Genomic DNA, 26,402 nt, shown 5'->3' with positions numbered 1-26,402 from the left:
CCATAATTACTTAAATCAGTTAAAAACTATATAAATAATCCTTTCCTCAAATACTGCAATCTGAAAAATGCAATTATCATAATAAAACTTACATTTATGAAGATAGTTCCTTTCAAGCTACTTTATGAAACAATTAGTCAACTCTAATAAAATAATTTGCACTTTATAATAGAATTTCTCAGAAAACTCTAGAGTTTAACAAATGTATCATTAATTCCCATAATTTCCCTTGAAGCAAGGTTGGTTTTCCACCCATAAAATTGGGAAAATAGAATTCAATTTTCATGGCAAAGTATCTTCACGCTGTTTTGAACAATAATCATATGGAGGTTATGATGCAGTCTCAGTAATTGTGTCATCATTAGTCACTGTTACAAGTCTTCAGTGGTTTTCTTTTAGTTACAAGATCAAGTACTCAATGACTTCTCTCTACAATCTGTTATCAACCTACAGATTCATTTTTTCTGTCCGTGGGCCTTAGTCATGCCTATGCTATTCTCCTCATCTCTACAGACCCTTCCACATCAATGAAGACCTTGCTCTAAGCTCTTCTTTCCCCAAGCCTTTTGTGAACAAATGTAGTTCAGAAGAATTTCTGCCCCCTTTAAGTTCCTGGAGCATTTTATTTTTTATTGTGAAGAGTGTTCCGAGTTCAAGGGCTGTGTTTTACCAATCACAACTATTGTTGAGCTTCTCCTGCTAAAGGCAAAGTACTAGGGTCAGGATTTATTAATGACTTGCTGCTATCTTATAATAATGTCCATTTATTTATGTGCAAATGACTGAGATACATATTCTTACACTCATTAAGATTTTTACTTCAATTCTCAGTATCTCTGTTTCCTCTCCTGTAAAATGAGGTTTAATAGAACTTACCTCATTGGGTTGTTTGGGGGACTAAAGAAGATAGTACTTCTAACATAGTATTGTCTCAACAAATATTAGTTATCATTATTTTACATATTTACATGTTTTATGTTATTCTTTCAGTTACCCTGTGGGATAAGTATTATAATCTCCATTTTATAGAAGAAAAAACCTAAAGCTTATAATGGTTAGGTAACTTGTTTTAGAGTCTGGCTTAGTTTTCTAATTTGTCTGACTTTGGAGCCTGTTCTATTAGTAAGTGTTCTCTCTGGCTTTCGATTTTTTTTTTTTTTTTGACCATGACCCACAGTGAGAAAAATGCTTTACCTTGCAACATAGTAAATGAGTAGATGTAGATAATATGCAAAACTGAAACAAAAGATGCTCAAAACAGTTTTACTATTTGCAACACCCTCTGTTTTCAAAATTCTGTTTCATTTCAAAAATACTGGTTACAACCCTCTACATTCATTCACATACTAACAGATATGATTTGCGGTTAGAAAACACTGCTCTACAGTTTACCGATGAATGAATTAGTGAACAGATATGTAATAATGTGGGCAAAATAATGCAGACATTTAAATTGTAATCTTTCAGTGGAAGAGACAGTGCCATATCTTCAGACATGGTAGCAGTGTAGTTTTACATATGGTCATTCTCGTTATAGAAACTTCACTTAGCCTGAACCTAACCAGCCCCACACCCATACACTTCTCAGCTATTCCCTTACTCACTGTAAGACACGGAGTCTCCTTTCATTAAAGCAGAGCTGATGGTTTTTTCAATTAGTAAAGTATTTATTCCTCTTCTTTCTCTTCCATTATGAATTCTTACAGTGACGTTTATTGTAGTGATAGTGATATTTCAGCCATATGTATTTGTTTGTCATTCATTCAGCAAGCACAAAATGAGAATAAGTATTTACATGTAAGTCTAGGATGTTGCTAGGCTCTGGGAAAACAATTTGTAAGAGATTTTCCTTACCATCTAGGCAGTAAGACAGTGAGGTCATAGAGGAGTGACTTGGTTAAAAGCAGAATAGAAAGAACTTTTCTTTTCTCTCTCTAAAATGTTTTATTTTAAAATTCATTAATTCATTCCATCCATTCATTCAAGGGGTATTTATTGAATAGTTATCCTATGCCAGTCACTATGCTAGGCCTTAGGGTTAAAATGGTCAGAAAACAGGAACTCTTGGAGTGTGCAGTCTATGGGGAAGATAAGCATTAATCAATTTATAACTGAAATAACAAATAATATACATTATATATGTTATATGTAATATATAGTATGATAATATTACAGACACTAATAATGATAAACTACGTGTTGTGAAAGAAAGGGCCCAGTGTGCTGAGTGTCGTGTGTGGGATGGGGGTGAGCTGAGATCTGGAAAATGAGCAGTCATTAACTAAGATTTGTGGTGGAGGGTAGAGCCCAGCACGTCCGCTGGTGAATACAAAGCCCTGCGGTAGGAAGTACCTTAGCACATTTGCAAGCTGAAAGCAGGGAGATTAAAAGACAAAGAGTAAGGAGATTATTTTTCTTAAATATTGGGGTTTTTTCATCTTTTAATGTGAGAGGAGTTTTGTCTAAAAAATCTAAATACCTATCTAAATAAAAAATTAAAAGCTTCACCATGTCAGTACATATAAATGTAGGGAATAACCATCTTACTGTCTCTTTCAGAGAAGCTCAAACACTCTGTCTTCAATATGTTAAGCTCTGAAATCTCCTCTATGAACCACCGGGAAAATGGTTTCTAAGTGTTTACCAGGGCAGGGAAATGATTAGGCCCACCTAAGCAAAATGCAGTTTGAACCTGCACCAAATGGCTTTTCCCTTTTCCAGAAAATGCCCGACACAAAGGAACCACTTGGTGGATGTAGGTTCAGTCAGTGACTGTTTTTAGCCTATGCGCTACCCCGCTGAGCTCCCTGAGGAGGAGTGTAATGCCACAGCAGATCATCTGGCAGACATATACAATAGACGGAAATATCATCACATTTCCCCAGGTTCTGGTAAACTGAGGAAGTGTGAAGAATTTTTTAAGTACAGTAGGTGTGAATGTCCTTATTTGTAAGACTGATTTTTTTTTTTTTTTTACTTTTGCCAGTGTTAGACTTCATAATCTTGTTAAGATATTCTTTAAGCATAACTAGCCCTCAAGATGCTTAGTTTATTACTAGGGTTTAACAGGTACACAATTAGGAATAAATCAGTTTTGGGGATATTTGAAGAGTAAAGAAGAATATAATTTCAAAGATTTTACTAATGATAAAAATCTAATCTTCTAAAATTAAATAACTTCTTAAAATTTCATCTTCTACTTTAATCTCCTAAATAACTAAAATATATTTTTTTAGGGAAAAATAATATAATATAATTCACATTATATTTCTAAAGAGGACAAGACAAATTTACTATCTGCTCCGTACTTTCATATTCATATTATTTTATTTAATTATCTCATAGACCTAATAGCCTTATATTTTCTGATGACAAAACTGAGGCACAGAGTGGTTCTGTAGCTTGTCTTGATCATCCAGCCTGTAGGTGTGAAAATCTTGGTTAACCTCAGGTCCATTGGACTCACATTGATACCCTAGCCATCGATTCCATATTAACAATGTATTGCTTAATGTACTAATGCCCCTAAATTGTACACTTAAAAATAGTTGAAATGGTAAATTTTATGTTACGCATATCAACACGCAAAAAAATTGGCAAAGGAGCTGAATAGACATTTCTGCAAAGAAGATGTACCAATAGCCATAAGCACAAATGAATATATATGTGCTCAACATCATTAGCGATTAGGGGAATGCAAACCAAAAACACAAGGTAGCACTTTACACTAGCTAGGATGGCTATAATTAAAATGACAGATAATAAGTGTTGGTGAGAATGTGGAGAAATTGTAACTCTCCTACACTGCTGATGGGAATGTGAAAATGGTGCAGCGCTTTTGGAAAATAGTCTGACAGTTCTCCAACAGTTAAACATAGAATTACCATATGACCCAACAATCCACTGCTAGGTATATATCCAATGGAAATGAAGTCATATATCTACACAGAAGCTTGTATGTGAATGTTCATAGCAACAGTGTTCATAATGGTCAAAACATGGAAACAACCCAAATAGCCATCAAATGATGAAATGGATAAGCAAAATTTGAGATTTCCAATTCTAAAACAAAAGGAAACACAAAAAACCCACAACGCATTGCAAAGCAAACAGACTATGGGAGCCCATTGTTTTTAAAAACAATTCAAATACAGTATTGTTTAGAAGGAGGTAATAATTTTTGTATAAACTATTTCCCTTAATTTGTTCTTCAAATTCGGATCTTTTTGAACATTGATTTTTATCTATACCTGTAATTTCTAGACAATAAACCCTGATTTCTAAAATGTCCCCTAAAATTAATTAATTAATTTCTTCCACTTTTTAAGCTATCATTCTCCTTCCCTTTATAGTAAATCAAAATCCATACTAAACGTGTAAGTATTCAAATCAAAGATGAAAAAAAACCAGTATTCTGAGGTATTTCCCAAAAAACCCACATTTGTTTAAAACAACGTCAGTATAGGATGATACCATATGTGATGAAAATTCTCTCACATAATTTCCCCTTGATTTTCTTTCTTTTGTATGTTCCATTTCCTTTTACCCTTTAAAATTATTTTAAGACAATATAAGTACATAAAATGGAGTAATATAAAAACGTCTGTGTACTAACACAATATCTTAAAATTTTCTCATATTTGCCTCATATATTTTTATTAATAAAAATTATAGATAAAGTTTGTCCTGCTTGTTGCCCTTACTAGTTTTAGTCTCTCCTTCCCTTCCTAGGGCACCCACTTTCAAGAATATAGTATGTATTTGTCTAGTTCATGCTTTTATACAACACCTTTCTTCTTACATCTGCATGTATGTATCCATGACCAATGAACAATAATACATTTGGTTATTGTTAATATTAATCTCCCATATCATTCAAAAATTATTATTTTCTCAGCATTCTTTTTTTTTCAGCATTCTTTTTGAGATATCTTCATGTTGATATATTTCATTTCGTTTAATAATTTGATCCATAATATTTCATCCTATGAATATATACCACAATTCATATATCCATTCCCCTGCTGATGGATAGAAAACTATTTTCTATTTATTATAAACAATGCTACAGGACACATGGTTGTATATGTCTCTTTGTTCTCTGGGAGTATACGCCTTGATATGTCCCATTATTTTAAAAAATCATTTTGCATTACGGTATGCCTAGTGTGCATGGTTTAATAGTGAAATAGTATGGAAAAACATTTATTGGACAGTATAGTCTCTTCTGCACCCTTCTCTACCTTTAGTCTTGCTTCCCAAGTGCCATTACTTTAAACTGGTTTGCTTTTAATTTTTCTGGCACGTCACCTTTATATTTCTAAAAATAATATGCTTATGGCATTATGAAATGTAGACATTATTTACTGATCTCTGGCTATAATGAGGATTTACTTATACATATACTTTTTCTCCCCTTCTTTCCCCATGCTCCTACCATATATAGTTTGTCACTTTTTTCAGTTCCTTCAGTAATCACTCTGCAACCTCAGAAGAATCTTCTTAAACTCCATTTCTTGTTCAACGAAATAGAGACTGTTTCTTGGAGCTCCCCTTCCCCCATTTTTTCTTTTTAATAAAATAAAGACATTAGCACTCTTACCCTTCCCTCCATTTCTCCCTCCACTTCCCAATCTCTGTCAACTGTAACTTTACACTTTTACTTAAATCAGGGTTGATATGTTCTGTGCTATAATTTGTCTATGGGTTCATTTTAAAAAATAAAAAACCCAGTAAACTGCATTTGCATTTTTATGAGTATGTAAGTATTGTTCCTTGCAGAAGCAAGTAATATGTGATTATATTACCACACTTTTTGGTGGTTCCAGTGTCACAGGAGAATGTTTTTCAAAAAAATTTTAGAAACATTCCACCCTGTTGATTTAAATTGTGCCAAATTTTACTTGGCTTCATTTTTAGTTTTTATGTTTTGTTTTGTGTTTGTTTTGCTTTTTCTGGAGTTTCTAATTGCTTCTTTTAAAAAAAAATTTTTTTAACCTTCTGTGTGCTGCTATTATATAAGCTTCTTCACTGAGACCTGTTCCCAGGGCACCCTGTCCAGGAAACCCTTTATCCTCCTGCTGCAATCTGGATTAGGCCTTTTCTAAAATTGCTGCAAACCATCACTCTGAATTTTCCCTTAACTGGTTTCTAACGGATACTGTTTTCTAGATATTTTTCCCTTCCTCCTTATTGATTAACTAATTCCTTATATGACCTGCCAGGAAATATTGTGTAAGTCGGAATCTGTGCATGCCTGAAATTCTTTTTATTGTGCCTTCCTCGCTTGATAGTTTGGTGGACTATCAATTTCCAGGTCGACGAGCCTTTCCAATAAAACTTTGAGACGATTCCTGCCTTATCATTTAGCATCAATATCACTTCTGAGAAGTCAGATGCCATTCTGATTTTTACTCCTCACTGGTTACTTGCAGATTTCTGACTTTTAAAATATCCTCCCCATTATTGATGTTCTAAAATTTTAGAGATAGGTCTAAATCTATTTAGGGGGGTTCTTTTTCATGTAACTTTGTCCTCATTTGAAGACACTTTTGATTCCATGTCTCCTGTCAACTCTAAGCAATTATATTATTTCTTTGATAACTTCCTCTCCTCTTATTTTTTTGGATCTCTTTCTAGAATCTGTATTAGATGGATGTTGAACCCTCTGCATAGATCTTCTATATTTCTTATCACTTCACTAATATGTTTGTTTTACGTTTGAGATCTTGCCGTACCCTGTTTTTTCAGTGCTTCTATTAAACATTTATTTGCTCTTTATATTTGTAAATTTCCAAATATTCATTTTCATTGTATTCTGTTCTGGTTTTATGCATGCAATATTTTCTTAAGTCTTACTAGAAATACAAATTTAGAGGATCATTGTTTGTTTTAGAAATTCTCTTTTCTTTTATTCCCTGAATTCTCTGTTTCTGCTAGGATCATGTTCTCCTCCTATTTATCTTGGCTTTATTTTTTTTTAATCTCACAATTTCCCCATATATCTAGAAACCCTTTGTTTTTCTTTCATGTTTAAGAATAAAATAATAGACAGGCTGACTGGGAAAGCATGATGCACATAAGCAGGGATTGTTGGCCTAAATGGGTGGACAGGGCTCTGGCTAGATGAGGAGAGATATGGTCATAGACACCAGTACGTCACAGCTGCTAGATTCCTCCCCAGATAATGTCCTTTTTTTTTTTTTTTGTATTTATTTATTTAACATCTTTATTGGAGTATAATTGTTTTAAAATGGTGTTCTAGTTTCTGCCTTACAGCAAAGTGAATCAGCTATACATACACACACATCCCCATATCTCCCCCTTCATGTGTCTCCCCCCAACGCTCCCTATCCCACCCCTCCAGGCAGTCACAAAGCACCAAGGTGATCTCGCTGTGCCATGCAGCCGCCTCCCACTCGCTGTCTATTTTACATTTCGTAGTGTATATATGTCCATGCCAATCTCTGACTTTGTCCCAGCTTATCCTTCCCCCTCCCTGTGTCCTCAAGTCCATTCTCTACATCTGGGTCGTTATGCTTGTCCTGCCCCTAGGTTCTTCAGAACCTTATTTATTTTTTATTTAATTCCATATATATTGTTAGCATACGGTATTTGTTTATCTCTTTCTGACTTACTTCACTGTATATGACAGACTATAGGTCCGTCCACTTCACTACAAATAAATCAATTTTGTTTCTTTTTATGGCTGAGTAATATTCCATTGTATATATGTGCCACATCTTCTTTATCCATTCATCTGTAAATGGACACTTAGGTTGCTTCCATGTCCTGGCTATTGTGAATAGAGCTGCAATGAACATTGTGGTACATGACTCTTTTTGAATTATGGTTTTCGCAGGTTATATGCCCAGTAGTGGGATTGCTGGGTCATATGGTAGTTCTATTTGTAGTTTTTTAAGGAACCTCCATACTGTTCTCCATAGTGGCTGTACCAATTCACATTCCCACCAGCAGTGCAGGAGTGTTCCATTTTCTCCACACCCTCTCCAGTATTTATTGTTTGCAGATTTTTTGATGATGGCCATTCTGACTGGTGTGAGATGATATCTCATTGTAGTTTTGATTTGCATTTCCCTAATGATTAGTGATGTTGAGCATTCTTTCATGTGTTTGTTGGCAGTCTGTATATCTTCTTTGCAGAAATGGCTATTTAGGTCTTCTGCCCAGTTTTGGATTGGGTTGTTTGTTTTTTTGATATTGAGCTGCATGAGCTGCTTGTAAATTTTGGAAATTAATCCTTTGTCAGTTGCTTCATTTGCAAATATTTTCTCCCATTCTGAGGGTTGTCTTTTGGTCTTATTTATGGTTTCCTTTGCTGTGCAAAAGCTTTGAAGTTTCATTAGGTCCCATTGGTTTTTGTTTTTATTTCCATTTCTCTAGGAGGTGGGTCAAAAAGGATCTTGCTGTGATTTGTCATAGAGTGTTCTGCCTATGTTTTCTTCTAAGAGTTTGATCGTTTCTGGCCTTACATTTAGGTCTTTAATCCATTTTCAGCTTATTTTTGTGTACAGTGTTAGGGAGTGATCTAATCTCATACTTTTACATGTACCTGTCCAGTTTTCCAGGCACTAGTTATTAAAGAGGCTGTCCTTTCTCCACTGTACATTCCTGCCTCCTTTATCAAAGATAAGGTGACCATATGTGCATGGGTTTATCTCTGGAATTTCTATCCTGTTCCATTGATCTATCTTTCTGTTTTTGTGCCAGTACCATATTGTCTTGATTACTGTAGCTTTGTAGTATAGTCTGAAGTCAGGGAGCCTGATTCCTCCAGCTCCGTTTTTCTTTCTCAAGATTGCTTTGGCTATTCGGGGTCTTTTGTGTTTCCAAACAAATTGTGAAATTTTTTGTTCTAGTTCATTGAAAAATACCAGTGGTAGTTTGATAGGGATTGCATTGAATCTGTAGATTGCTTTGGGTAGTAGAGTCATTTTCACAATGTTGATTCTTCCCATCCAAGAACATGGTATATCTCTCCATCTATTTGTATCAGCTTTAATTTCTTTCATCAGTGTCTTATAATTTTCTGCATACAAGTCTTTTGTCTCCTTAGGTAGGTTTATTCCTAGATATTTTATTCTTTTTGTTGCAGTGGTAAATGGGAGTCTTTTCTTGTTTTCACTTTCAGATTTTTCATCATTAGTATATAGGAATGCAAGAGATTTCTGAGCATTAATTTTGTATCCTGCAACTTTACCAGATTCATTGATTAGCTCTAGTAATTTTCTGGTAACATCTTTAGGATTCTCTATGTATAGTATCATGTTATCTGCAAACAGTGACAGCTTTACTTCTTCTTTTCCAATTTGGATTCCTTTTATTTCCTTTTCTTCTCTGATTGCTGTGGCTAAAACTTCCAAAACTATATTGAATAAGAGTGGTGAAAGTGGGCAACCTTGTCTTGTTACTGATCTTAGTGGAAATGCTTTCAGTTTTTCACCATTGAGGATGATGTTGGCTGTGGGTTTGTCATATATGGCCTTTATTATGTTGAGGAAAGTTCCCTCTATGCCTACTTTCTGGAGGGTTTTTATCATAAATGCGTGTTGAATTTTGTCAAAAGCTTTCTCTACATCTATTGAGATGATCATATGGTTTTTCTCCTTCAATTTGTTAATATGGTTTATCACATTGATTGATTTGTGTATATTGAAGAATCCTTGCATTGCTGGCATAAACCCCACTTGATCATGGTGTATGATCCTTTTAATGTGCTGTTGGATTCTGTTTGCTAATATTTTGTTGAGGATTTTTGCATCTATGTTCATCAGTGATATTGGCCTGTAGTTTTCTTTCTTTGTGACATTCTTGTCTGGTTTTGGTATCAAGGTGATGGTGGCCTCGTAGAATGAATTTGGGAGTGTTATTCCCTCTGCTATATTTTGGAAGAGTTTGAGAAGGATAGGTGTTAGCTCTTCTCTAAATGTTTGATAGAATTTGCCTGTGAAGCCATCTAGTCCTGGGTTTTTGTTTGTTGGAATATTTTTAATCACAGTTTCAATTTCAGGGCTTGTGATTGGTCTGTTCATATTTTTTATTTCTTCCTGATTCAGTCTTGGCAGGTTGTGCATTTCTAAGAATTTGTCCATATCTTCCCAGTTGTCCATTTTATTGGCATAGAGTTGCTTGTAGTAATCTCTTATGATCTTTTGTATTTCTGCAGTGTCAGTTGTTACTTCTCCTTTTCCATTTCTAATTGTATTGATTTGAGTCTTCTCCCTTTTTTTCTTGATGAGTCTGGCTAATGGTTTATCTATTTTGTTTATCTTCTCAAAGAACCAGCTTTTAGTTTTATTGATCTTTGCTATTGTTTCCTTCATTTCTTTTTCATTTATTTCTGATCTGATTTTTATGATTTCTTTCCTTCTGCTAACTTTGGGGGTGTTTTGTTCTTTCTCTAATTGCTTTAGGTGCAAGTTTAGGTTGTTTATTCGAGATGTTTCCTGTTTCTTAAGGTGGGCTTGTATTGCTATAAACTTCCCTCTTAGAACTGCTTTTGCTGCATCCCATAGGTTTTGGGTCGTTGTGTCTCCATTGTCATTTGTTTCTAAGTATTTTTTTATTTCCTCTTTGATTTCTGCAGTGATCACTTCGTTATTAAGTAGTGTATTGTTTAGCCTCCATGTGTTTGTATTTTTTACACATCTTTTCCTGTAATTGATATCTAGTCTTATGGTGTTGTGGTCAGAAAAGATACTTGATACAATTTAAGTTTTCTTATTTTTGACAAGGCTTGATTTGTGACCCAAGATATCATCTATCCTGGAGAATGTTCCATGAGCACTTGAGAAGAAAGTGTATTCTGTTGTTTTGGGATGGAATGTCCTATAAATATCAATTAAGTCCATCTTGTTTAATGTATCATTTAAAGCTCATGTTTCCTTATTTATTTTCATTTTGGATGATCTGTCCATGGGTGAAAGTGGGGTGTTAAAGTCCCCTACTATGAATGTGTTACTGTCGATTTCCCCTTTTATGGCTGTTAGTATTTGCCTTATGTATTGAGGTGCTCCTATGTTGGGTGCATAAATATTTACAATTGTTATATCTTCTTCTTGGATCGATCCCTTGATCATTATGTAGTGTCCTTCTTTGTCTCTTCTAGTAGTCTTTATTTTAAAGTATGTTTTGTCTGATATGAGAATTGCTACTCCAGCTTTCTTTTGGTTTCCATTTGCATGGAATATCTTTTTCCATCCCCTTACTTTCAGTCTGTATGTGTCCTTAGTTCTGAAGTGGGTCTCTTGTAGACAGCATATATATGGGTCTTGTTTTTGTATCCATTCAGCCAATCTGTGTCTTTTGGTGGGAGCATTTAGTCCATTTACATTTAAGGTAATTATCGATATGTATGTTCCTATTCCCATTTTCTAAATTGTTTTGAGTTTGTTACTGTAGGTCTTTTCCTTCTCTTGTGTTTCTTGCCTAGAGTAGTTCCTTTAGCATTTGTTGTAAAGCTGGTTTGGTGGTGCTGAACTCTCTCAGCTTTTGCTTGTCTGTAAAGTTTTTAATTTCTCTATCAAATCTGAGATGAGATGAGATCCTTGCTGGGTAGAGTAATCTTGGTTGCAGGTTTTTCTCCTTCATCACTTTCAGTATGTCCCGCCACTCCCTTCTGGCTTGCAGAGTTTCTGCTGAGAGATCAGCTGTTAATCTTATGGGGATTCCCTTGTGTGTTATTTGTTGTTTTTCCCTTGCTGCTTTTAATATGCTTTCTTTGTATTTAATTTTTGACAGTTTGATTAGTATGTGTCTTGGTGCATTTCTCCTTGGATTTATCCTGTATGGGATTCTCTGTGCTTCCTGGACTTGATTAACTATTTCCTTTCCCAGATTAGGGAAGTTTTCAACTATAATCTCTTCAAATATTTTCTCAGTTCCTTTCTTTTTCTCTTCTTCTTCTGGAACCCCTATAATTTGAATGGTCGTGCGTTTAATGTTGTCCCAGAGGTCTCTGAGACTGTCCTCAGTTCTTTTCATTCTTTTTTCTTTATTCTGCTCTGCAGTAGTTATTTCCACTATTTTATCTTCCAGGTCACTTATCCGTTCTTGTGCCTCAGTTATTCTGCTATTGATCCCATCTAGAGTATTTTTCATTTCATTTATTCTGTTGTTCATCATTGTTTGTTTGCTCTTTAGTTCTTCTAGGTCCTTGTTAAATGTTTCTTGCATTTTGTCTATTCTATTTCCAAGATTTTGGATCATCTTAGTATTATTATTCTGAATTCTTTTTCAGGTAGACTGCCTATTTCCTCTTCATGTGTTAGGTCTGGTGGGTTTTTATCTTGCTCCTTCATCTGCTGTGTGTTTTTCTGTCTTCTCATTTTGCTTATCTTACTGTGTTTAGGGTCTCCTTTTTGCAGGCTGCAGGTTCATAGTTTCCGTTGTTTTTGGTGTCTGCCCCCAGTGGCTAAGGTTGGTTCAGTGGGTTGTGTAGGCTTCCTGGTGGAGGGGACTAGTGCCTGTGTTCTGGTGGATGAGTCTGGATCTTGTCTCTCTGGTGGGCAGGTCCATGTCTGGTGGTGTGTTTTGGGGTGTCTGTGGACTTATGATTTTAGGCAGCCTCTCTGCTAATGGGTGGGGTTGTGTTCCTGTTTTGCTGGTTGTTTGGCATATGGTGTCCAGCACTGTAGCTTGCTGGTCATTGAGTGAAGCTGGGTGCTGGTGTTGAGATAGAGATCTCTGGGAGATTTTCGCCTTTTGATATTATGTGGAGCTGGGAGGTCTCTTTTTCACCAGTGTCCTGAAGTTGGCTCTCCCGCCTCAGAGGCACAGCACTGACTCCTGGCTGCAGCACCAAGAGCCTTTCATCCACACAGCTCAGAATAAAAGGGAGAAAAAGTAGAGAGAAAGAATTAGTAGAAGTAGGAAGAAAGAAAGAAAGGAGGGAAGGAAGGAGGGAAGGAAAGAAGGAGGGAAAAAAGAAAGGAAGAAAGAAAAAAGGAAAGAAAGAAAGGAGGGAGGGAAGGATGGTGGGAGAAAGGAAGGAAGGAGGGAAGGAAGGAAAAAAGAGAGAAATAAGATAAAGTAAAATAAAATAAAGTAAAATATAATAAAGTTATTAAATTAAAAAATAATTAGTAAAAAAAATAAAAATAAAAAAAAACGGACAGATAGAACCTTAGGACAAATGGTGGAATCAAAGCTATACAGACAAAATCTCACAGAGAAGCATATACATACACACTCACAAAAAGAGAAAAAGGGAAAAAAAATCATAAATCTTGCTCTCAAAGTCCACCTCCTGGAGGGAAGGAAGGAAAGAGAGAGACAGAGAGAGAAAGAAAGAAGATAAAGTAAAATTAAAGTTATTAAAATTAATTATTAAGAAAAAATAAATTAAGAAAAAACAAACAAAAAAAACCAGATGGATATAACCCTAGGACAAATGGTGGAAGCAAAGCTATACAGACAAAATCTCACACAGAAGCATACACATACACACTCATAATAAGAGGAAAAGGGGAAAATATCATAGATCTTGCTCTCGAAGCCCACCTCCTCAATTTGGAATGACTCGTTGTCTATTCATGTATTCCACAGATGCAGGGTACATCAAGTTGATTGTGGAGCTTTAATCCGCTGCTTCTGAGGCTGCTGGGAGATATTTCCCTTTCTCTTCTTTGTTCTCACAGCTCCCAGGGGCTCAGCTTTGGATTTGGCCCCGCCTCTGTGTGTAGGTCGCTGGAGGGCGTCTGTTTTTTGTTCAGACAGGACGGGGTTAAAGGAGCCACTGATTCGGGGCTCTGGCTCACTCAGGCCAGGGGGAAGGGAGGGGCACGGAGTGATGGGCGAGCCTGTGGTGGCAGAGGCCGGCATGACGTTGCACCAGCCTGAGTCCCGCCATGCGTTCTCCCGGGGAAGTTGTCCTTGGATCCCGGGAACCTGGCAGTGGCGGGCTGCACTGGCTCCCCTGAAGAGGGGTGTGGATAGTGACCTGTGCTTGCACACAGGCCCCTTGGTGGCGGCAGCAGCAGCCTTAGCGTCTCCCACCCGTCTCTGGGGTCCGTGGTTTTAGCCGCGGCTCGTGCCCGTCTCTGTAGCTCCTTTTCTCCCATTCTGAGGGTTGTCTTTTGGTCTTGTTTATGGTGTGCTTTGCTGTGTGAAAGCTTTTAAGTTTCATTAGGTCCCATTTGGGTTTTTTTGTTTCTATTTCCATTACACTAGGAGGTGGGTCAAAAAGGATCTTGCTATGATTTATGTCATAGAGCGTTCTGCCTGTGTTTTCCTCTAAGAGTTTGATAGTGTCTGGCCTTACATTTAGGTCTTTAATCCATTTTGTGTTGATTTTGTGTACAGTGTTAGAGAGTGTTCTAATTTCATTCTTTTACATGTAGCTGTCCAGTTTTCCCAGCACCACTTATTGAAGAGGCTGTCCTTTCTCCACTGTACATTCCTGCCTCCTTTATCAAAGATAAGGTGACCATATGTGCGTGGGTTTATCTATGGGCTTTCTATCCTGTTCCATTGATCTATCTTTATGTTTTTGTGTCAGTACCATACTGTCTTGATTACTGTAGCTTTGTAGTACAGTCTGAAGTCAGGGAGCCTGATTCCTCCAGCTCCGTTTTTCTTTCTCAAGATTGCTTTGGCTATTTGGGGTCTTTTGTGTTTCCAAACAAATTGTGAAATTTTTTGTTCTAGTTCATTGAAAAATGCCATTGGTAGTTTGATAAGGAATGCATTGAATCTGTAGATTGCTTTGGTTAGTAGAGTCATTTTCACAGTGTTGATTCTTCCAATCCAAGAACATGGTATATCTCTCCATCTGTTTGTATCATCTTTAATTTCTTTCATCAGTGTCTTAGAGTTTTCTACATACTGGTCTTTTGTCTCCTTAGGTAAGTTTATTCCTAGGTATTTTGTTCTTTTTGTAGCAATGGTAAATGTGAGTGTTTGCTTAATTTCTGTTTAAGATTTTTCATAATTAGTGTATAGGAATGCAAGAGATTTCTGTGCATTAATTTTGTATCCTGCTACTTTACCAAATTCACTGATTAGCTTTAGTAGTTTTCTGATAGCATCTTTAGGATTCTCTATGTATAGTATCATGTTATCTGCAAACAGTGACTGTTTTACTTCTTCTTTTCCGATTTGGATTCCTTTATTTCTTTTTCTTGTCTGATTACTGTAGCTAAAACTTCCAAAACTATGTTGAATAATAGTGGTGACAGTGGACAGCCTTGTCTTGTTCCTAATCTTAGAGGAAATGGTTTCAGTTTTTCACCATTGAGAACAATGTTGGCTGTGGGTTTGTCATATATGGCCTTTATTATGTTGAGGTAAGTTCCCTGCATGCCTACTTTCTGGAGAGTTTTTATTATAAATGGGTGTTGAATTTTGTCGAAAGCTTTCTCTGCATCTATTGAGATGATCATATGGTTTTTCTCCTTCAGTTTGTTAATATGGTTTATCGCATTGATTGATTTGCATATATTGAAGAATCCTTGCATTCCTTGGATAAACCCCACTTGATCATGGTGTATGATCCTTTTAATGTGCTGTTGGATTCTCTTTACTAGTATTTTGTTGAGGATTTTGCATCTATGTTCAACAGTGATATTGGCCTGTAGTTTTCTTTCTTTGTGACATCTTTGTCTGGTTTTGGTATCAGGGTGATGGTGGCCTTGTCGAATGAGTTTTGGATTGTTCCTCCCTCTGCTCTATTTCGGAAGAATTTGAGAAGGATTAGTGTTGGCTCTTCTCTAAATGTTTGATAGAATTCGCCTGTGAAGCCATCTGGTCCTGGGCTTTTGTTTGTTGGAAGATTTTTAATCACAATCTCAATTTCAGTGCTTGTGATTGGTCTGTTTATGTTTTCGATTTCTTCCTGATTCAGTCTCGGAAGGTTGTGCTTTTCTAAGAATTTGTCCATTTCTTCCAGGTTGTCCATTTTATTGGCATATAGTTGCTTGTAGTGATCTCTCATAATCCTTTGTGTTTCTGCAGTGTTGGTTGTTATTTCTCCTTTTTCATTTCTAATTCTGTTGACTTGAGTCTTCTCCCTTTTTTTCTCGATGCGTCTGGCTAATGGTTTATCAATTTTGTTTATCTTCTCAAAGAACCAGCTTTTAGTTTCATTGATCTTTGCTGTCGTTTCCTTCATTTCTTTATCATTTATTTCAGATCTGATCTTTATGATGATTTCTTTCCTTCTGCTAACTTTGGGGGTGTTTTGTTCTTCTTTCTCTTAGGTGTAGGGTTAGGTTGTTTATTTGAGATGTTTGTTGTTTCTTGAGGTAGGGTTGTATTGCTACAAACTTCCCTGTTAGAACTGTTTTTGCTGCATCACATAGGTTTTGGGTCATCCTGTTTTCATTGTCATCTGTTTCTAGGTATTTTTTGATTTTCTCTTTGATTTCTTCAGTGATCTCTTGGTTATTTAGTAGTGTATTGTTTAGCCTCCATGTTTTTGTATTTTGTATGGATTTTTTTCCTGTAATTGATATCTAGTCTCATAGCATTGTGGTTGGAAAAGATACTTGATATGATTTCAATTTTCTTAAATTTACCAAGGCTTGATTTATGACCCAAATATCATCTATCCTGGAGAATGTTCCATGAGCACTTGAGAAGAAAGTGTATTCTGTTGTTTTGGGATGGAATGTCCTATAAATATCAATTAAGTCCATCTTGTTTAATGTATCATTTAAAGCTCATGTTTCCTTATTTATTTTCATTTTGGATGATCTGTCCATGGGTGAAAGTGGGGTGTTAAAGTCCCCTACTATGAATGTGTTACTGTCGATTTCCCCTTTTATGGCTGTTAGTATTTGCCTTATGTATTGAGGTGCTCCTATGTTGGGTGCATAAATATTTACAATTGTTATATCTTCTTCTTGGATCGATCCCTTGATCGTTATGTGGTGTCCTTCTTTGTCTCTTGTAATAGTCTTTCTTTTAAAGTCTATGTTTTTGATATGCGAATTGCTACTCCAGCTTTCTTTTGATTTCCATTTGCATGGAATATCTTTTTCCATCCCCTCACTTTCAGTCTGTATGTGTCCTTAGGCCTGCAGTGGGTCTCTTTTAGACAGCATATATATGGGTCCTGTTTCTGTATCTATTCAGCCAGTCTGTGTCTTTTGGTGGGAGCATTTAATCCATTTACATTTAAGGTAATTATCAATATGTATGTTCCTATTCCCATTTTCTAAATTGTTTTGAGTTTGTTACTGTAGGTCTTTTCCTTCTCTTGTGTTTCCTGCCCAGAGAAGTTCCTTTAGCATTTGTTGTAAAGCTGGTTTGGTGGTGCTGAATTCTCTTAGCTTTTGCTTGTCTGTAAAGGTTTTAATTTCTCTGCTGTATCTGAATAAGATCCTTGCTGGGTAGAGTAATCTTGGTTGTAGGTTTTTCCCTTTCATCATTTTAAATATGTCCTACCACTCCCTTCTGGCTTGCAGAGTTTCTGCTGAAATTTCAGTTGTTAGCCTTATGGGGATTCCCTTGTATGTTATTTGTTGTTTTTCCCTTGCTGCTTTTAATATTTTTCTTTGTATTTAATTTTTGAAGTTTGATTAATAAGTGTCTTGGTGTTTTTCTCCTTGCATTTATCCTGTATGGGACTCGCTGTGCTTCCTGTACTGGATTAACTATTTCCTTTCCCATATTAGGGAAGTTTTCAACTATAATCTCTTCAAATATTTTCTCAGTCCCTTTCTTTTTCTCTTCTTCTTCTGGCACCCCTATAATTTGAATATTGGTGCATTTAATGTTGTCCCAGAGGTCTCTAAGACTGTCCTCAATTCTTTTCATTCTGTTTTCTTTATTCTGCTCTGCAGTAGCTATTTCCACTATTTTATCTTCCAGGTCACTTATCCGTTCTTGTGCCTCAGTTATTCTGCTATTGATTCCTTCTAGAGAATTTTATTTTCATTTTTTGTGTTGTTCATCATTGTTTGTTTGCTCTTTAGTTCTTCTAGGTCCTTGTTAAATGTTTCTTGTATTTTCTCTATTCTATTTCCAAGATTTTGGTTCATCTTTACTATCATTACTCTGAATTATTTTTCAGGTAGACTACCTATTTCCTCTACATTTGTTTGGTCTGGTGGGTTTTTACGTTGCTCCTTCATCTGCTGTGTATTTCTCTGTCTTCTCATTTTGCTTTACTTACTGTGTTTGGCATCTCCTTTTCACAGGCTGCAGGTTTGTAGTTCCCGTTGTTTTTGGTGTCTGCCCCCAGTGGCTAAGGCTGGTTCAGTGGGTTGTGTAGGCTTCCTGGTGGAGGGGACTAGTGCCTGTGTTCTGGTGGATGAGGCTGTATCTTGTCTTTCTGGTGGGCAGTTCCGTGTCTAGTGGTGTGTTTTGGGGTGTCTGTGACCTTATTATTATTTTAGGCAGCCTCTCTGATAATGGGTGGGATTGTGTTCCTGTCTTGCTAGTTGTTTGGCATATGGTGTCCAGCACTGTAGCTTGCTGGTCGTTGAGTGGGGCTGGGTCTTAACGTTTAGATAGAGATCTCTGGGAGAGCTTTCGCCATTTGATATTACGTGGAGCCAGGAGGTCTCTGGTGGACCCATGTCCTGAGCTCGTCTCTCCCACCTCAGAGGCACAGGCCTGTCCCCCGGCCAGAGCACCAAGACCCTGTCAGCCTCATGGCTCAGAAGAAAAGGAAGAAAAAAAGAAAGAAAATAAAGTTATTAAAATAAAAAATAATTATTAAAATAAAAAAATTAAAAAGTAATTTAAAAAAGAGAAAAAAAAAAAAAGAGAAGAGAGCAACCAAACCAAAAAACCAATCCACCAATTATAACAAGTGCTAAAATCTATACTTAAAAAAAAAAACAAAAACAAAAACAGGCCGAACACTAGGACAAATGGTAAAAGCAAAGATATACAGACAAAATCACACAAAGAAGCATACACATACACAGTCACAAACAGAGAAAAAGGAAAAAATATATATAAACTATATTAAAAAAAAAGGAGGGAGAGAGCAACCAAATCAATAAAGAAATCTACCAATGATAATAAATTCGAAATACTACACCAAGTTAAATATAAAACCAGAAACAGATTAGATGCAGAAAGCAAACCCCAAATCTACAGTTGCTCCCAAAGTCCACTGCCTCAATTTGGGATGATTCATTGTCTATTCAGGTATTCCACAGATGCAGGGTACATCAAGTTGATTGTGGAGATTTAATCCACTACTCCTGAGGTTGGGGAGAGATTTCCCTTTCTGTTTTTGTTCGCACAGCTCCCATGGGCTCAGCTTTAGATTTGGCCTCGCCTCTGCATGTAGGTCGCCTGAGGGCGTGTGTTCTTCGCTCAGACAGGACGGGGTTGAAGGAGCAGCTGATTCGAGGGCTCTGGCTCACTCAGGATTGGGGGAGGGAGAGGTACGGAATGCGGGGCAAGCCTGCGGCCGCAGAGACTAACATAACATTGCCCTAGCCTGAGGCGTGCCGTGTGTTCTGCCGGGGAAGTTGTGACTGGATCACGGGACCCTGGCAGTAGCGGGCTGCACAGGCTCCCCGGAGGGGAGGTGTGGATAGTGACCTGTGCTTGCACACAGGCTTCTTGGTGGCTGCAGCAGCAGCCTTATCATCTCATGCCCGTCTCTGGGGTCTGCGCTGATAGCCGCAGCTCGAGCCCGTCTCTGGAGCTCGTTTAGGCGGTCCTCTGAATCCCCTCTCCTCGTGCACCCTGAAACTATTGTCTCTTGCCTCTTCGGCAGGTCCAGACTTTTTCCTGTGCTTCCTCCCAGCTAGCTGTGGCGCACTAGCCCCCTTCAGGCTGTGTTCACGCCGCCAACCCCAGTCCTTTCCCTGGGATCCGACCTCCGAAGCCAGAGCCTAACCTTCCAGCCCCCATCCGCCCCGGCGGGTGAGCAGACAAGCCTCTCGGGCTGGTGAGTGCTGGTCGGCACCGATCCTCTGTGCGGGAATCTCTCCGCTTTGCCCTCCGCATCCCTGTTGCTGCGCTCTCCTCCATGGCTCTGAAGCTTCCCCCCGCCCCCGTCTCCGCCAGTGAAGGGGCTTCTAGTGTGTGGAAAACTTTCCCCCTTCACAGCTCCCTTCCACTGGTGCAGGTCTCATCCCTATCCTTTTGTCTGCTTTTTTCTTTTTTGTTTTGCCCTATCCCGGTACGTGGGGAGTTTCTTGCCTTTTGGGAAGTCTGAGGTCTTCTGCCAGCGTTCAATAGGTGTTCTGTAGGAGTTGTTCCACATGTAGATGTATTTCTGATGTATTTGTGGGGAGGAAGGTGATCACATCTTACTCTTCTGCTATCTTGAAGGTCTCCTCCCCAGATAATTTCTTAATTACTTTTGAGAATAAAATCTCAATTTGGGTGTGGAGAGTATGAAGGCTCTTCCATGTGCAGCAGAGTTAGAAGAGCCCCATTCATATGCAGAGTTTCCAGTTTTCAGCCAAAGGTCTCATTTCTTCCTGTGTTTTTACCTTCCATTTTTTCACCCCCCCCCCCCCACTGCCCTCCCTCCCATCTCCACTGTATTCAACAGGGCAAACTGTTTTTTTTCAGCTATAGCCCACTCTGGAGATATTCTGCTCTGCAGCTTCCTTTGTTCATCTCCTTCGGTTTTCCATCTTTTAGAAATTCAAAATCTCATAACCTCTTAACCTTCTCAGACTATCTTCTTTGTTGTGGGTATACATTTGATTTATTCATGTACTTTCATCCTAACAGAGTCTCTACAGAGATAAGAGAGAAATATATATGCTCAAACTGCCAGCTTGAGCCAGAATACTTCTCTACACCATTTCTCATGATACTTTAGAAATCAGAATCTTTAAGAACATTGTAAATCAATTATACTTCAATAAAATAAATGAAAAAATCAGAATCTCTTAAAAAGTTTTTAAAGAGGATAAAAATAAAAATTTTAAACAAAGGTTGAATTCTTGTGGTAGGAAAATGTATTGCAGTGAGTCAATAACCTTGCTTTTCTTCTAATTCATATTTCACAGTGTTTAAAAGACTGTAGCCAATTTGTTTTTGTTTTACCTTTTTCTTTAGCATTTTTGCCTAAAATATTACTTTCTTCCTCTAAATCCAAGCCATCTATATTTGAGGTGGGGGGAGTCTATCCCTGCTCCTTTGTTGTCTACATTTATGACTATTTCCATAAGAGTGTACTCCACTTAACACCCTACTTTAGAGTGTTAAATCTAAAAACAAATGGATTTTTTTCTTGTGGTTCAAAGACCATCCTAGATTCCTCAGCCTGTTCTAGCTCTCCAAATAAGAAGCTCAGCAATCCACAAGCTCCCAGAACACCATTCTCATGGATCTGAGGCAGAGCATCCCTGAAATTGCTAGAATGGCTTTACAGAAGTGTAGAAGAGCTGGTGCAGCTTTGAGTAAGAAGTTCTTTCTAGAAGGGCACATGACTGGGCTTAGAAGTATATATTTCACTTCCCTAAAATATGACTTCAGTTTTCTCTATTTTCTTGTTCTTCTTAATATCTATATATATGCCCTTGGGTTATAAGGAACCAGAAGAGAGGATGAATTTAATCAGCTCAAATCTATGACAACAAATAGAAAAAGCAAAACAACATGTTCTCCTCCCTACTTGTGTTTGGAATATCTTTTCATCTTCCATTGTATTATAGAAAGCTTGTTGGAGTAGAAAAAAAGTCAGGGACCTCACTCTGCTATAATTAGCTGTGCAACTTTAAGCCTTGATTGCTTTGTCTATAAAAAGGGAGAAATGTGGACCAGATGATTTCTTAGAACATTTCTCTAGATTTAAAAAATCATGATAATGATTCTGTCATTCTATTCTTCTTCACTATTTCAACTCTTCTTTCTTTTAATGTTTAAATATTTGTTTTCAGAGATACACTCTTTTACTCTTTCTTCTTCCAAACTCTTTAATAGTGCTGTTCCTCTACTTCCTTTTTATTTTTCCAGCTCTTTGTTTTTCCTCATTCTACTTATTCTGTTATTCCTCTATAGTTTTTCCTTTTCTGGGATCATTAAGGCTGTCCTTAGAGTGTGATATTAGGGCATGCATTAAGAAAACGCAAGAGGCCACCTTAATTCAGAATTTTATCTTTTCCTAAAAACATGCATTACTGTAGTATAACACAAGAATTTATAATCCAGAACTCATGCTTGACAGAACATCTTTTTGAAATCTTTTATCTTTTGCTTTCTGAGTGATTTTTTTATTTTTCTTTCTTATTTTGTTTTATTTTATCTGAACAGAGAATGGACATTCTTTGAAGTCTAATCATGATCACTACAGATGAACCCAATCTACCAACTTCCCAACATTCTATAGAGTATTAGAAGATTTTTACATTTTGAAGAAGGGGAGACAATCTAAAAAATTTTGGTGGAACTATTGAGAACTAAAATATGGTGGATTATGTTGATTTAGAACTTAAAATAGATGGGTAAATTTGGGGTCAAGGTATACGTCTGAGTCTAATTCAGTTTGGATGTATGATTACTTTTCAAGTCATCTAAAGTTTAACAAGTAATATTTATGATATCTAGCTTTTGATTTGTCATTTGGTCATAAAACATTAAAGAATTATGACTGTTGCTCTTACCACAGATTTATTAGACATCATCAAATATATAGTAGACTATGCTGTGACTAGGTGAAAACTGCAACTTCTGACACATAGCTTTGCAAATACAATGGCTCTAAATATAGAATGCAGTCAAAATATTTAGTTCATATTTTATGTCCAAAATTTTCCATTTTATATTCTTTTAGACGCTTCAGCCTATAAACTGACCCATTTGGGTATTCTTTTGAATGTCTTATATTGATAGCTTTTATGTATATCTAACTTTGATCAATATGGGAATTTTCATTTTCAATAGCCTTAAAAATGGCTTGAGTGCTAACTTCCATTTCAGTTCAAAGAAAGACAGTTTGTTCTGGTCAAAGGCCAGTAGAAGTTACAGTTTGTACCAGGATGACCTGACATATCCAGGTCAGACTGACCAGATCAGAAAACACATCAGCCTCCAATTCAACCTCCTCATGAAATTCTTTACTAAATTTAATTTATTTGCACTGAACCACCCAAAGCTTCTGGCAGTCAGGTAAGTGGGCAGTGATGCAAAAAAGGAGACTCTCTGGAGTTTTTAGAACTAGTCCAAGGCAAACATAGGACTTTTCTACCTGAAAAAAAGACCACCTGCTATTTCTATGAATTTAACTTGTGTGGTATATTGCTCACATTCAGAATAAACCAAAGCCTCTGTTTGATGAACCCAAATAACTCAGATTTAGGCTACATATATATTACTTACATTTAGATTTCATTCATAGTTTGATTTGAATCTAAAAAAAAAACCCCAAAAATCAGGAAGAATGTGTCCTTTCCCCCTTCACTGACTTTTAATAGACATCATTGTAATGTAAAATTGAAGTGTGAAAATATGAAAGGATATTCTTTAATTCTTACCAGCTGAATACATATTCAATATGCTTCCAGACTGTTCTAAAATCTTGAAAAGTTAGATGCATATGGTGATTGAAATGATTTTTTAATAAGCATACTTTTAATAAATGTTTGTGACCCATTTATAAAATATACTTTAATAATATATGGATATGTGATTTCTTAATTATTAGTGAAATATTTCATCAAATGCATTTGAAGACATGTAAATTATTTGACATAATAATTAGTTACCAATTATGAAGTTTTAGAGGGCATGAAATATGCCAAACACGTCATTTGAAGAACAGCTGTGAGTTTGACTGCATGCTATGTGCTATTTGTATTTTTTGTTTTCATGTTGATAGCATGACATTCCTTTATTTGGAGATCTTAATTTCTAGGTTACTTTAAATTTTAAGAAATTCTATACATATGTAGTCATAACCTTAAGAAACACAAAATAAGCAAGAAAATATTTGAAGGAAATTATAAATCTAATAGATTTCTGTCAGAAAGAAAATAGGCACAGGAACAGTTTTCTCTTCACATACTATGTTCATAGAATAAGAGAAAAGGTTGTGTTAATATAGTATTTGTTATTATGCAGTATTTTAATATCTGTATAAGTCTATTCCATTATATTTGGTGTTTCATATATTTATTCCTTTATGGCTATAATCACCAATATATTTCATTTAAGAGTTCAAAACTATGTTAAATGAGTTGTGTTTTTATATGGAATATATTTGCCATTATGAAGAATAGTTGGTTATATTATTTCAAGCAATAAATCTGAATTCATTCTATTAGTTTAAAAATTGTAAAATTCAAAAGTTTAATTATATGTGTAACAAAACTTGAGCACATTTTCTATAGCACTTCATTTAGTTGTGTTAATTTTTTAATGTGATGTGTCGACAGTATTTTTTATTTTGCATTTATTTTTTCAACGTGTTTACATTGTATGAGTTGAGCTTTTTTTATGCACAGATTCTTGCTTGTAGCTGCTTGGCAGAATTTTTTGTTGTGATGTAACCACTGTTCTTATAAAAAATATGATGTGCATTTGTTTTGCATCTTTGTCTTCATTCCACATGTCCTATAGTTTGTATTTTTATATGAAGTTATTTATAAGGAATGGTAATTTAAAAGGCTATTATCATCTCTTTCACCTTCATTGTTTTCACAAACAGATATTCTTAGTTCTTACTTTCTGATAGTCATAAACAGATTTTTCGTATGATGTAAGGCAGATAAGGCCACATATAGTTTACCTTCATATCATATCTTATGTCATGGAGTACTTATTTTAGCTATCTTTAGACAAGTTGTTTTGCTCATTCAATTTTATATCAATTTACTTTTTAAACTTGGGTTAAATTTTCTAGTTCATGGAAGTGTAATTTGCTATAAAATATTAGGAATTCTTCTGAAGATAGCACTTTCTAATTACAGTAACCAATCTTTATTGAGAGCTAAGCACTTTCAGACACTATCTAATTTATTCCTTGCACAACACCATGAAGTAAATATTGAACACAATTTTACAGATGAGGAAACTGAAAGGCAGAGAGGTTGATGTACTTGTCCGTGGTCATAGAAACAGAATGACTCACGTCTGTCTCATCCCACTTTTAAACACTATCTTATACTGCCTCTCCCTTATGATTTTTGATCTGTTTATTTCAGACCAAAACCAGTTAATTTGTGCTTGACTTATATCCTTTAGTATTAACCTTTCACACTTCTATTTCTTCCATGATATCACAGTGAAGCAAAAAGAAAAAAAATGAACACAATTGAGTATTAAAATATGTCTTTTCTTTTAGCCAGAAACATTTGAGCATCTTTTTATCAAGCATACAGAATCAGTGACATTTGGTCCTCTTCTTTTGGAGCCTGAAACCATTTCAGAAGATATCAGTGTTGATACATCATGGAAAAATAAAGATGAGATGGTACCACCAACTACAGTCTCTCTACTTTTGATGACTCGGGATCTTGAAAAGGGTTCTATTTGTATTAGTGACCAATGCAACAGTGCTCACTTCTCTGAGGTTGAGAGCACAGAGATAACCTGTGAGGAGGAAAGTAGGAGACAACCCTCTGTTAAATATGCCACCCTGCTCAGCAACTCTAAATCAGGTGAAACTGAGGAAGAGCAAAGGCTTGTAAATAGCGCAGTCAGCAAATGCTTCTCTAGCAACAATTCTCTACCTAAGGATTCTTTCTCTAATAACTCATGGGAGATAGAAACCCAGGCATTTTTTATATTATCAGATCAGCATCCCAATATAATTTCACCACACCTTCCATTCTCAGGAGGATTGGATGAACTTTTGAAACTTGAGGGAAATTTCCCTGAAGAAAATCATGACGAAAGGTCTGTCTATTATTTAGGAGTCACTTCAATCAAAAAGAGAGAGAGTGATGTGCTTTTGACTGATGAGTCAAGAGTGTTGTCCCCATTCCCATCCCACTGTTTATTCACCGACATCAGAATCCTCCAGGACAGTTGCTCACACCTTGTAGAAAATAACTTCAATTTAGGAACTTCTGATCAGAAGACTTTTGTATCTTACATACCTCAATTTCAGACTTGTTCTACTCGGACTCAGAAAATAGTGGAAAACAAGATGTGTGACCTAACTGTCTAATTTCATTCCAGACACATCTCAGATTTATGATGTAATGAGTCATATGAAGGGTAATATATTCCACTATAGTGTTGGTTAGGGGAGAGAAAAGAAAACTGTCAGAGGCAAATTTGAAAATGATTGTTTCAAAACTAATGGTATCTGTTTGTCCTCACTCAGTAATATAGACAAAAAATGTGAGAAAGCCTTCAAGAGCCTAGCAGTGTAGACCGACTCTTATAATGATTAATCAGCACCTTGGGAAGGTCTCCAGTGGCTTGTGTCTAGCTAGCCGTAAACCCAACAGTACTATTTTCTTTGAACATTGAACCCATGTGGAAACAGCTAGTCATCTGAATTACACTCA

The 26,402-nt window shown here is 36.4% G+C and overlaps 1 protein-coding gene across 5 annotated transcripts in view; it reads left to right on the top strand.

Annotated features, from left to right (window-relative positions):
• Positions 1 to 26,056, top strand: part of LEPR (leptin receptor) — a 108,533-nt gene extending 82,477 nt beyond the window's left edge. For all 5 annotated transcript variants that reach the window (XM_060304673.1, XM_030865861.2, XM_060304666.1 and 2 more), the window contains one exon: positions 25,229 to 26,056. In XM_060304673.1, the coding sequence (XP_060160656.1) occupies positions 25,229 to 26,056 (828 nt within the window). The remainder of the gene's footprint in view (positions 1 to 25,228) is intronic.
• The last annotated feature ends 346 nt before the right edge of the window (positions 26,057 to 26,402 follow it).

The sequence above is a fragment of the Globicephala melas genome, chromosome 1 (genome assembly GCF_963455315.2).
Source record: "Globicephala melas chromosome 1, mGloMel1.2, whole genome shotgun sequence".
In the NCBI taxonomy this organism is placed as follows: Eukaryota; Metazoa; Chordata; class Mammalia; order Artiodactyla; family Delphinidae; genus Globicephala; species Globicephala melas.
This window is presented reverse-complemented; position numbering and strand designations above follow the sequence as displayed.